Genomic DNA, 11839 nt, shown 5'->3' with positions numbered 1-11839 from the left:
CACCACTCGAGTGACACAAAGCAGTGGACACACGTCCAGAACACTGGGGCAGGGGCCATCTGCCCCCTTGGAGGGGAGGAAGAGAAGGGCCCACAGGGAGCGTGCTGGGGCCCAGGGCATGTCCAGCACCATCTGGGACTGCAGAAGAGCCCATACGGGCCTGGCCCCAAGACCCCTCTTCCCCACACGTGTACACTCACCCTGGAGCCAGCGCCCCCGCCAGTCCCCTGGAGCAGGTCACAGGCTGGAACCCGAGGTGTGAGGAGGGGCAGGAGACACTGACAGCCCCACCCCCTGCAGCACAGGGTCCCAGCCTCTGTTGCTCCTGGACCTTCCTTCAGAGACTGGGCAGTTATTGACCTTGACCTACATTGACCTCTAGGCATTTTGTCCTTTCTTCAACTGGGAAACAGTGGCACCTTGGTCCATTCGCTGGGACACTTTGAGGATGCAGCAAGGGAAGATGGGGTCAGCTGAGCAGGGCACCCAACACACTGGTCAGCACCCATGGCATCCAACACACCCAACACTGCCCGTTCACCCTCACACAGAGCTATCCCACCCCCTCTGCACTCTGGAGGCCTCATTTTTTATTCGCATCCTCTAGAAAACCTCTTGCCCCAGGTCAGGACAGAGTGCCCCTGTGTGCTCATGTCTCCACACTCTCTGGCCCTCACCCAGCCCACACAGTCAGCCAGGCCTGAGCACCACCAGTGAGAGCTCAGGAGCACCTGAAGATGCCCATGATGAGGGGCAACCACAGCACCCACAGCACCCACAGCCCAGGGGAGGGGACACCAGCCCTGCGGTGACTCAGGCCTGAAGTTTAAGGACGAGGAGACACGGAGGCTTTAACACACTTTATATGCATGCCCTCAGCAGCAGCAGTGGCATCCTGGGTCTCATTTCTCCAAGAAGACCTTGCACTCGGCTCAAGCTCGGCCCTGGCCAGACTCAGTGATAGACGTGAGAAACGAGAGCTGCCCCCAGTCACCACAAAAGGCAGGCTGTCATTGACATCCCCGAATCTCAAGCCCGGCCAGATGCTGTCAGAGGAAAGGATGGTGTCAGCCTCCCCCTGGCACAGGAGGGGCAGAGCAGGGCTCAGAGCTGGGGCCCAGGCAGCTGGGCCTGGGGATCCTGCAGAGCGATGAGCCGGTCGGCCTCCCTCCAGCCAGACAGCAGAGCCCCGTGTGTGGTGGAGTAAAACATCCGATGCGTGGCTTCCCCTGCAAACAGTATCTGGAGCTGCAAGGAGAAGCCGGGGTTAGCACAGGGTGCCAGGAATCAGGCCGCAGCCGCAAGCCTCTCACTGGCTACAGAGTTGACGGCAAGTGTGTGGCTTCATTGCTCACTAGTCCCACGGAGCCCTGAGATGGTCAGGAATCAGAAGCGGGACACACGGACAGCAGGCACTCCTGCAATCAAATGTGACTGCAAAACGGGGTGCAACGTTGAGAACTTCACCCAAAACACAGAGGGAAAAAAAACAAAGGCACAGGAATTAGGAGGAAAGGAAGTAAGAAAATTTGAGGACCAGTCCACCACCCAAACAACAAAAATCCCAGAAAAGCGGGAGGAAGAGGAGGGCGGGAGGAGGAAGAGAAGAGAATTGCAGAGGCGCTCCCAGCTGGCCGCACACTCGCTCCCAGGACGGAAGCGCAGGGTGCGAGGAGGCGAGGGGCTCGGTGCCGTGAGCCCGGAGCCCCAGGAGCACTTGGGGACGGTGGGTCCCTAACGTCTTCCACGCGGAGGGAAGTGCCTCTCAAGCTGGGATTTACACCCCGTGTGCGGCTCTCGGGCTACAAGCTCTTGGGGAGACGCCTCCCATAGAAAGGCAGGGTCTGTGTCCTGCCCTCTTGAATCTGGGCAGCCGTGACCACTCGGCCAGGGGCGCATGGCCCCGGGAAGCGAGCTGCGTCCTGCTCCACTGGAACATCTGTGCCGGGCTGTGGGCTGCCACGTGGGCAGCACAGGGGCCCTGAGTAAGCCTGAGCCCTGCAGAGGCCACAGGCCACACTGAAGTCAGGGTCCCAGCCCAGGGCCACTGTGCAGGAGAAGCAGCCCCAGAAGACCCCCAGCCCAGCCCTGAGTGACCCCGGCTGAGACCCCAGACAACACGGGTGAAGACACAGGGTCCCCCGAGCTGCCTACGGGATCTGTCGGCGTTATAAATTGGTGGCTTCCACCACGGGCCTTTAGGGGCTTGTTACATAGACAGGTCCAGACGCCTGGAGTAGAAGGGGAGACAGAGGACGAGTTCGCACATGCACACTTTCTCTAATAATTCCCCCTGCCGAGTACCCCCTCCTCAGGGAGCTTCTGGAATAAGTGCTCCGATGAAGTAAGTGCACAGGGAAGGGGGGTACGGGGCGCTGGACAGGCTAGGCTGAAGCTGACACTGAAGAATCCAGGCAAACGAGGCTGAAACCAAGCCCCGTGCACTCTCTCACTCGTGCACTCACACTCATGCTCACTTGCACAGGCTCCACCTCCACAGCCCACTCACGGACCCGTAAGTTCTCACGTAGATGCACACAGGAGGAGGAAGCACAGCGTCCTCGCAGGACAGGAGTCCACAGGGCCTGGGGCAGGGCACACGGGGGCGCAGCGCTAAGTGCTGGGGGGGCGGGGGGGGCTGCAAGCGACTAACGCCTTCTCTGCCGCAGGCAGTCACCCTGTGATGCCGAAAACCGACAATCCAAGGAGCAACGTTATCGAACGAGCACACCGTAAAGAAACGGTGATGACTTCGCGGTAGTCGCACATGTCAGAGGGCGTCCCTTATCTGCGGGACCCTTATCAGGTGGGCTGCAGGCCACGGCCAGCACCGCGGCCCTGGAGCCGCAGGCGGGGACCCACAGGGCCAGCCTGCTGGTGCACACGTGCAAGCTTCCCACAGCCGAGTGTTTTGTGAAAAGTGGCAGCAGGAGCATGTTGGAGATGCCGGAGATATGGGAACAGTCTGGGCGGGGGATGCTGGGCACCCCAGCCTGCTGGGTTTGGTTACTTTGTTACCAGCTCTTTGGTTACTTTGTTACCAGCATCCTCCCATGCTTAGGCTACATGCATGTAAAACTCTGATAAAATAGTATGTTTCAAGATTCCTAATTTCGGAAGGGGGGGGGGCTCAGCAGTTTAGCAATGCCTTCGGCTCAGGTCGTGATCCTGGGTCCTGGGATCGAGTCCTGCCCTGGGCTCCCTGCAGGGAGCCTGCTTCCCCTCTGCCCGTGTCTCTGCCTCTCTCTGTGTCTCTCATGAATAAATAAATAAAATATTAAAAAAAAAAAAGATTCCTAATTTCGAACAGCACAGGGACCCAGCCCCAGGGGTCCCGGCCCCCCCTTGCCCGCCTCACCTGAGCCTCCGTGCCATCCTCGGGCAGGGGCCGTGCCAGCCGGTCGATGTCCTCCCCGGTGCTGCCCACGGCCACGTAGCTGTAGGAGCCCCTGGTGTACGGGGCGCTGTGCCAGCGGGAGCGCAGCACGCTCCTGGGCGCGGGGAGCCTGGCGTTTCCTGCGCCCAGAGACGTGTGTCAGCGCCACACTGCCGCCCGCCTGGCCCCAGGGCCGCTTCCCTTCAGGACTCAGCAGCTTAAAACGAAGGAAACCACCCGGGAAGAAGACCCAGCCCCGAGCGTATCACCAGAGGCTCTGCGTGTCTGACGGCTGCGCCTAGCTCAGGACTCCCAGCAACAGAAAAAAGAAGTGGAAAGCGTTCACAAAGCTGTTTCAGTCCCTTGAGAGGAGACCTCCGAGGGACCCGCTAAGCTCAGGAAGGCCTGTCCCTGGAGGGCCAGAGCACCAAGCTCAGTTCCAGGCAGCTCTCGAAGCTGGGTGCCCGTCCAGAGATCAGCCCGCGAGGGCCCTGGCGGCGGCCCGGCCACCCGTGCTCAGTACCTGTCACCCTGCGGAGGACTTGGGTCAGAGACAGAAGCACCTCCTCGTCGGTCAGAGTCTCCATGAACTCAGACTCCAGCCCGGCAATGAACCCGCAGAGGACGTGGACAGACCTGTGTGGGGAGACAGCCCTGAGACGGCCTGCGGCCGGGCCCTGGACGGGGCACCCACAGTGCCCGGGGCAGCTCTGCAAGTGTGGCCGCAGGTCCCCGGGGTTCCAGCACCGAGCTGTTTGCTGCTTCTACTCCGTCCACACACACACACGCTGACGTGCAAGGGCCACGGCCCGTGACGGGCCCACCCTTTGCAGACGCGGGGCCGCCGTGCAACCCGGACTAGCAGGCCCGGAGCTTTTCCCACCGCACACACGGTGGAAACAACGCCAGATGCACCTGAGAACGTCCTCCACGAAGCAGTGGAAGTGATGAACCGTATCAAACCTCGGCTCTCGAGCGCCCGTCTCTAATGACCAAACAAGATGTGGGCGGGCGGCCCTTGGGCAGCACCTGACGCGGGGCAGCCGTCGGGACGGCCCTGCGCCGAGGGCTGAGCCGCCTGCTGAGTCGCTGCTCCGTCTTTACCGGAAAGAACGTGGTTAGTATTCAAGCTCGGGTGTCTGGCCGACGTTTTCTTGACACCGAGCAGCGTGTCTGTCACGAGGAAAACAACTGCAAGTGTTTCCTGCCAACGATGAAACTGAAGCGCTCACACGAACATCACATTTTAGAAAACGTCTATCTGCCGCCAGCCGCTCGAAAGGTTCCAACACCAAGAGACGTTTCTGAGATTCACGGTGACGTCAATAAATCCCATTGCTTGATATCGTACAGTGAAATGTTGCAACATTCGGAAGACGGGGTGCTCGGCTGAGATCCCTGCGCGGTGCAGGGCAGACAGTGGGTCCTAGCGTCCCGCGCACGCCTGGCCGAGGGTTCAGACCCTGCACGGCGCCCAGGGAGCTCCCCCCCCCCCGCCTGAGCTGTGGTGCCCATACCCACAGTCGTCTGGGGCTCTTGACGCGGCTCCCCTTCCCAACTACGTGTCTGAGCGGAGACTGTCGTCGACTTCACGTGGAACGAAGCTCAGCACCACCGCGTGCCAGCAGCGGGACAACAGAGCCTCTGCTATTGAGCCAGGCCGTAAAGACAGCAGGAGAAAAGCGCAGCGTCGCCACTCTCCTCACTAAAGTTTGTTTTAGAGATACAGTTATTTGGGGGCGGCTGGGGGGCTCCCTCCGTGCCGCAGGCACACTCCAGGCCGAGGCCCCGACCGGCTGCCCGCGGGAGGCTCCTGGTGCCCCACAGCGGCTGCAGCCCCGGGCCCCCTCGGCGCTCCGGGGCCCTCCACATCCCACCCGGAAATCCTCCACAAACGCCTCTCAGGGATCGACACTGCTGGACCCTCAGCCGAGCCCCCACCCACGAGCCAGCCCCCCGGGGCCCACAGCTGAAGCCTCCGCAGACAACCCCAAGGAGCGTACATACTCAAAGGAAGGCAGGACCCAAAAGCCAATGAGCTTCTTGAACCAGACGTCCTGCAGCTGAGAGGCGACATCCTCCAGGGGCGACATGTCCTCCCACACCACCTGGATGTGCTGGCAGCCTGGCTCCCAGAAGGGCTCCTCGAACTCCAGGAAGATTTTATTGTTCGTCCCAAAGCCCAGTTTCCTGATTGCGTCGGCCTTCTCCGTGGGCAGTGGTGGCTCAAAGAAGGTGTCCACATGTTCCTTAAGAAAACCTGGAATTCACAGGTGCATTCACCTTACACCCCACAAATCTCTCAAGCTGGAATCGCCAGCCACAGGAACCCGCCCGGAGGCCCATCAGAGGGGTCAGGCAGGGAGGCTGCCCAAGACCACGTCCGCAGAGACCCACGCCAGCCCCAGCTCGACTGGGCTCCCAGGAATCGGGCTGGCCCCGGCCCTCGGGACTCAGCCTCAGGAGCAACACACCGTGGAGGGACACGGAAGGCCCCATGGCCACCGGGTCAGCCAGGGACAGTCGGCACGCCCCCCCCCCCCCCCCCCCGCCATGACCCTGTAGGACAATTTCTCACTTCTAAACCCATCTGCCTCTCAATGTCTGCAAACCGTGCTGCTCTGGATTAGTTGGGAGCAGCATCACAACCTACGGGCTTTTTCCAGAAGCTACGTGAAAAATAATCTGCGTGGCAGAAACAGTTCTGGGCCAGAGTGAAGCCAGGAGATGGAATATTTATGGCACAAGCCACTGTCCTTAGGACACAGATAGTGTGCAAGTCAGTGAGTAAAGGACAAACAGCCCAACAGGGAACAGACCCGCAGAGGCCGCAGAGACCCACGGAGGGGTCTCCGTGCCCTCCACAGGCCCATCGGAGACCCTCAACCGGGCAGCTCCCGCTACTGCGATTTGTGCCTCAGATATATTCACGCGAGTGCATTTAAATGCACATGGAGGGCAGCCCAGGTGGCCCAGCGGCTTAGCGCCGCCTGCAGCCCAGGGCGTGATCCTGGAGACCCGGGATCGAGTCCCACGTCGGGCTCCCTGCATGGAGCCTGCTTCTCCCTCTGCCTGAGTTTCTGCCTCTGTGTGTCTGTGTGTGTGTCTCATGAATAAATAAAATCTCAAAAAAAAAAATAAATACACATGGAAATGCTACATAAAACAGGAAAGAGTGAAAACCTCAATTTCCATCAACTTTAAGTAATATTAAGCAATGACTCCTACATGGAAGAAAACGCTGAGTGCCTATAAGGAATAAATGTGACAGGTGTCCTGGCTCCTTGTGAACAAAACCAACAGGCGGCAATGCACCTGCAGATCACAGCAGGGCCTCAGCAAGCACGCACTCCAGCTGCAAATGACACCGATATGGGTGCCAAAAAAAAAAAAAAAGACCGACAGATTTCTATGTGCTCGTCTGGAAGGACTGACAAAAGTCTTATTCACTAAAAAAAAGAGGGAGTGGAGAAAAAAAAAAAAAAAAGAGGGAGTGGCAAACAGAACAGCAGAGGACTGTGTTAACACGTCCGGTAGGATTCCGCGTGTGGGAGAAAGGACGTGGGTGCTGAGCAAGCTCGCCCCCAGCCAGCGCGTCCTGAAGGGACCCCAGAACGCAGGCTGCAGCCACCAGGGGTGGGCGGACCCTCGCTCTGCACCTCACATCGGCTCTGGCCCCTGCTGGCTTTGTGACCTTGCATGATTAAGTGACTTATTTCTGTTTGCATCTGTCAAACAGGGTGGGACATACACGTCCCCAGCTGCCTGAGGGTAAATGAGATGGCACAGCACGGCCTGGCTCTCAACCCCGTCCACCTTTTGTCAAATTGTCAAAAAGCCTCTCTCTCCGGCGTCAGATCTCGGATTAAACAGAAGCACACGCGTGCCCCTTCCTCAGCTACAGCAGGGCTGAACCTGAGATCCGGCTCTCACAGCCTGCGACTCCCAGAAAGCACGGCTTGGTGAGCGCCTGCAGGCAGTCCCAGCCTTTCCAGAAATGACCTCGGGAGGAGCAAGACACGCACGTTCTCTTACTGGGAAACTCAACTCCCAAGCAGCAACCGCTACAAACCGCAGCAGAGCAATCCGTGTGACACTAGATGAAAACAGGAGCCAGGCCCCGAACCAACACTGCGGAGCCTGCCGGGCCGGGGCAGAGCCGGAGGCCGGGGCCGCCGGGGGACGGTGGCCCCGGGGAAACCCATGGGGAAACCCGCCGGGAGGACGCGCTTTACCTAAGGGCACGGTGACGATGACATGATGCGCAGGGAAGCAGCCTCCATCCTCACACTCCACCAACACGGGAAACGTCTCCCCAGGAGACGCGGCCTCCTGGAAGGACCCGTTCCAGTGAATGGTCTTCACAGGCTTGTTAAAAATGATCATATCCTCTGGCAAGGAGGCCATTATGTGGTTTGTGAGGCCCTGATAACCCCTAGAAGAGACCGGGGGCGGGGGGGGGCGGTGTTGTCGGAGGAACGCACGGGCCCCCCACAGGTCTCCAGGCCACCTCGAACACCGGTACCACTGCCCCAGCTAAAGAGGCTCACGGGAGCACGAGCCAACGGAGCTGTGAGAGAAGGAGCCCCCCTCTCCCCCGCCTGGAATCCTACTTCTGATCACAAATGATCAAGGAGCCTTGGGGTGATGCTGGGAAGCCCAGCAGGACCGCCCTGCCTGGGTGCATGGGTGGCGGGTCCCAGGATACAGAAGGGGCCCGAGTGCATGGATGGGGGGTCCCAGGGTACAGGAGGGGCCCGAGTGCATGGATGGGGGGCCCAGGGTACAGGAGGGGCCCAGGTGCATGGGGGGTCCCAGGATACAGGAGGGGCCCGGGTGCATGGGGGTCCCTGGGTACAGGAGGGGCCCGGGTGCATGGGGGGCCCAGGGTACAGGAGGGGCCCGGGTGCATGGGGGTCCCAGGGTACAGGAGGGGCCCGGGTGCATGGGGGGCCCAGGGTACAGGAGGGGCCCGGGTGCATGGGGGTCCCAGGGTACAGGAGGGGCCCGGGTGCATGGGGGGCCCAGGGTACAGGAGGGGCCCGGGTGCATGGGGGGCCCAGGGTACAGGAGGGGCCCGGGTGCATGGGGGGCCCAGGCTACAGGAGGGGCCCGGGTGCATGGGGGGCCCAGGGTACAGGAGGGGCCCGGGTGCATGGGGGTCCCAGGGTACAGGAGGGGCCCGGGTGCATGGGGGGGCCCAGGGTACAGGAGGGTCCTGGGTGCATGGGGGTCCCAGGGTACAGGAGGGGCCCGGGTGCTTGGGGGGCCCAGGCTACAGGAGGGGCCCGGGTGCATGGGAGGCCCAGGGTACAGGAGAGGCCCAGGTGCATGGGGGGGTCCCAGGGTACAGGAGGGGCCCGGGTGCATGGGGGGCCCAGGGTACAGGAGGGTCCTGGGTGCATGGGGGTCCCAGGGTACAGGAGGGGCCTGGGTGCTTGGGGGGCCCAGGCTACAGGAGGGGCCCGGGTGCATGGGAGGCCCAGGGTACAGGAGGGGCCCAGGTGCATGGGGGGGTCCCAGGGTACAGGAGGGGCCCGGGTGCATGGGGGGCCCAGGGTACAGGAGGGGCCTGGGTGCATGGGGGGGTGAGCACCTACCCAGGAAAGGTGCAGTCCAGCCCGGGCAGCACGGTGTACTCCCCGAAGGGCGCCAGGGCCACGAGGTCCATGCTGTGGGTTCCACTCACGCAGCACTCCACGTTGAGGAAGTTGTGCATCAGGGCGAGCCGCAGCCTCCTGGCATCCTCGCGGTCCGTCCAGCCGGCCGCCAGCGCCCTGAGCGCGCCCCTCACGTACTCCCCCACGCTGGGCGCGGGCGCGGCGGCCCCACGCACGAACTCGCGGGCCTGGTCTATGAGGCTGTGGAACAGACTCGCCGTCTCCACCACCAGCTCGCGGCTCACGCTGACCCCGGAGCTGGCGTAGGTCACCGAGGGCAGGCCCACGTGCCCGCCCGTCTCCATCCGCTGGTTCTCCTCCGACAAGTCCTTCTCCCGCAGCAGCCGGTGCTCGGCCGCCAGCTCAAAGACGGGGTTGCCGCGGGAGGGCCCGTGGATCCAGTGCGCGCCCAGCTCCAGCACGCCACCTGCGGGGCAGCAGACGGCCGGGCCTGCGCCGAGCGCTCCTCCCGGGCCGCCCGGGCCGCCTTCCCCAGCCCCAGGCCTCGTTCAAGGGGCCCCTTAGGCCTTGAGGGGGCGCTGGCCCGCCCCCGCCCTCGGAGGGCCCCCGCGGAGCGGGCAGGGGCAGCAGGGGTGCCCGAGGGGGCGGCCGCGGGGCCCGGCTCGGCGGGGATTGGGGACCGCGACCTTGACCCGAGGCGCGGGGTGGGGCGCACGGGCCCTCGGGGGGCTCGGGGTCGCTGAGCCCGGGCGCAGGCGGGCAGCGCCCGTGGGGCTCCGGGGCTGGGCTCGGGGAGGGGCTGCGGGAGGCGGTTACCGAAGCCGCGCTCCGAGCGGATGCGGCCGCCGGCGCGGGCCGTGGCCTCCAGGACCCGCAGCTGCGAGAAGGCCGGGTGCGCGCGGAGCCTCTGCGCGGCGCCCAGCCCCGCGATGCCGCCGCCCACCACCAGCACCCGCCGCCCGCGGCCCGGCCGCTCCGCCAGGCCTCCGCTCCACTCCATCGCGCCCATCCACTCCGTGCGTCCCGCCGCCGCGAGGTGCGGAGAGCCCCGAGGGGACCGGGGCGGGGCGGGAGGCGGGGCGATGGGGAGGGGCGGGGAGCGACGGGGCACGGGGCCGCCGGCAGCCGGAGCGGGGCGCGGGGAGGGACTGGAGGTGGGAGGCAGTGGGGGCAGGCTGGGGGCGGGGCGATGGGGAGGGGAAGGAAGGGGAGGGAGGGGAGGGGTGGGCACAGGGCCTCCAGCAGCCGGAGGCGGGCGCGGGGAGGGACTGGAAGTAGGGTGATAAGGGAGGGGAAAGGAGGGGGGGCGGGAGGGACGGGGTTGGAACGGGGCCGCCAGCAGCCGGATGGGCGCGCGGGGAGGGACTAGAGGGGGATGGGAGTGGGTCGCGGCTGGATACGGGAGGGGCGGGTGGGGGCACAGGAAGGCCAGGGGCAGGGGAGGGGAGGGGCGGGGGGGCACGGAGCGGCCAGCAACCGGATGGGGGCGCGGGGCCAGGAGGCACAGGAGGGGGATGGGAGGGGGCGGGGCTGCATAGGGGACGGGAGGGGTGGGTGGGGGCACGGGAAGCCTAGGGGCAGGGGAGGGGAGGGAGGGGGCGGGGTGATGGGGGGTGCTGGTGGGACCACCGGCCGCAGGAGTGGGGCTGGGGCGCGAGGCGGCAGGTGCAGGGCAGTAGGAGGACGGAGGAGCGCGGGGCGAGGCCAGGCCCGGGTGGCGGCCGTGCCACGTGACCTCCTGTCCTGGAGTTGCGGCCCCGTGAGTGGCGCAGGGGTGCGGGCTGCAGGACAGGGTGAAGGCCAGCGCGCTTGGCGGGGGTGTCCCGGCTGTCGGCCTGCGCGCAGGAAGGGGCCCGAGCCGCAGCCCCGCTGCTGGGCAGTCCGGGCAGCTGCCCCCGCGGACGTAGGCCACGAAGCAGGCGTGGAAAGGCGCCCAGAAGGTGGAGGGCGGGCCTCGCTCCTGCCCCAGGAGAGCAGCACCTTGGGGCCTCGTGGGGCCTCGGGCGGCCCAGGGTGGCACGGGGACAGCCTGGCCCGTCCAAAGTGGGGCTGAGGGACACCTCTCGGTGGGGACGCCCTTCTCCATGTACACACGTGTAATCCCCATAAAGTACAAAATTCAAGAGAAGAGGTGAGGGGAGAACTTTCTCACACACGCCCCGCCCCTGGTCCAGAAGCATTTAGCACATATCCTCCTGATTCGGGAAGGTCTGGTCTCTACTGTCTTGCAGGGATTACAGAGCTTCTGCCAAAGGCTTTCCTGGGACACCACCCAGGGCGTGTCATTCCTTGCCGGCCACGTCCAGATCTGGCCACTCTCGCCCAGCAGGAGGCTTCCGTGGTCTGCAGGCCTCAGGACCACCCCTAAGTCAGCTGCAGCCTGGGCAGGTGGTCCTTCCGTCTGCCCCCACCCCCACCCCGTTGCCCAGAGGACTCCCTCCTTCCCGGGGGCGGGGCTGGGCCTCCTCCCCCAGCTCTTGTCTTTTCTTGGTTCCTCGCCTGTTTGGGTGAAGCCGGGCATACACACTGGGAGGTCATTTATTTAATGATAATGGAAACCGGAAAATGTCTTGGTTTCACCTTCACACTTGATTTGTAGTTTGCCTAAGCATAGAACTCCAGGTTAGGGAGGCCTGGGGCGGGCGGGGGGGGGGGCGGGGGGCTCAGCAGTTGAGCGCCTGCCTTCCCCTGGAGACCTGGGATCGAGTTCTGCGTCCAGCTCCCGGCGTGGAGCCTGCTTCTCCCTCTGCCTGTGTCTCTGCCTCTCTCTGTGTCTCTCTCTCTGTCACTCATGAGTAAATAAGTCTTTAAAAAAACAATTAGGGATCCCTGGGTGGCGCAG

General features: G+C 63.8%; 2 protein-coding genes across 4 annotated transcripts in view; one reads left to right on the top strand and one right to left on the bottom strand.

The window, feature by feature from the left end:
* The window catches only part of CALY (calcyon neuron specific vesicular protein), a 150280-nt gene that overhangs the window by 101561 nt on the left and 36880 nt on the right, over positions 1–11839 (top strand). The gene's annotated exons all lie outside the window — the stretch shown is intronic.
* Positions 846–10044, bottom strand: PAOX (polyamine oxidase). 3 transcript variants are annotated; one of them, XM_025467743.3, is made up of 8 exons: positions 9814–10036; positions 8977–9463; positions 7612–7811; positions 5384–5636; positions 3900–4012; positions 3359–3516; positions 2514–2585; positions 846–1248 (listed from the first exon to the last, which is right to left on the bottom strand). In XM_025467743.3, exons 1-8 carry the CDS (start codon positions 10004–10006, stop codon positions 1105–1107), a joined length of 1620 nt encoding a protein of 539 aa, XP_025323528.3. In that variant the 5' UTR covers positions 10007–10036; the 3' UTR covers positions 846–1104. The 3 variants fall into 3 exon arrangements, with proteins under 3 accessions (XP_025323528.3, XP_025323529.3, XP_048959137.1); XM_025467744.3 differs by lacking the exon at positions 2514–2585 and having other exon boundaries at positions 9814–10030; XM_049103180.1 differs by lacking the exon at positions 3900–4012 and having other exon boundaries at positions 1107–1248; positions 9814–10044.

This window comes from Canis lupus, chromosome 28 (assembly GCF_003254725.2).
Source record: "Canis lupus dingo isolate Sandy chromosome 28, ASM325472v2, whole genome shotgun sequence".
In the NCBI taxonomy this organism is placed as follows: Eukaryota; Metazoa; Chordata; class Mammalia; order Carnivora; family Canidae; genus Canis; species Canis lupus.
This window is presented reverse-complemented; position numbering and strand designations above follow the sequence as displayed.

What these genes read in the sequence shown, in the direction of transcription:
- PAOX (XM_025467743.3), bottom strand. Translation starts at nt 10,006, where the DNA reads ATGGGCGCGATGGAGTGGAGCGGAGGCCTGGCGGAGCGGCCGGGCCGC. An exon ending in TGGGTCCTGCCTTCCTTTGA is followed by an intron (nt 4,013 to 5,383) that starts GTATGTACGCTC and finishes CTCCCCACACAG; the next exon opens with GTCTGTCCACGTCCTCTGCG. An exon ending in ATCTACGTGAGAACTTACGG is followed by an intron (nt 1,249 to 2,513) that starts GTCCGTGAGTGG and finishes TTCTCCTTGCAG; the next exon opens with CTCCAGATACTGTTTGCAGG.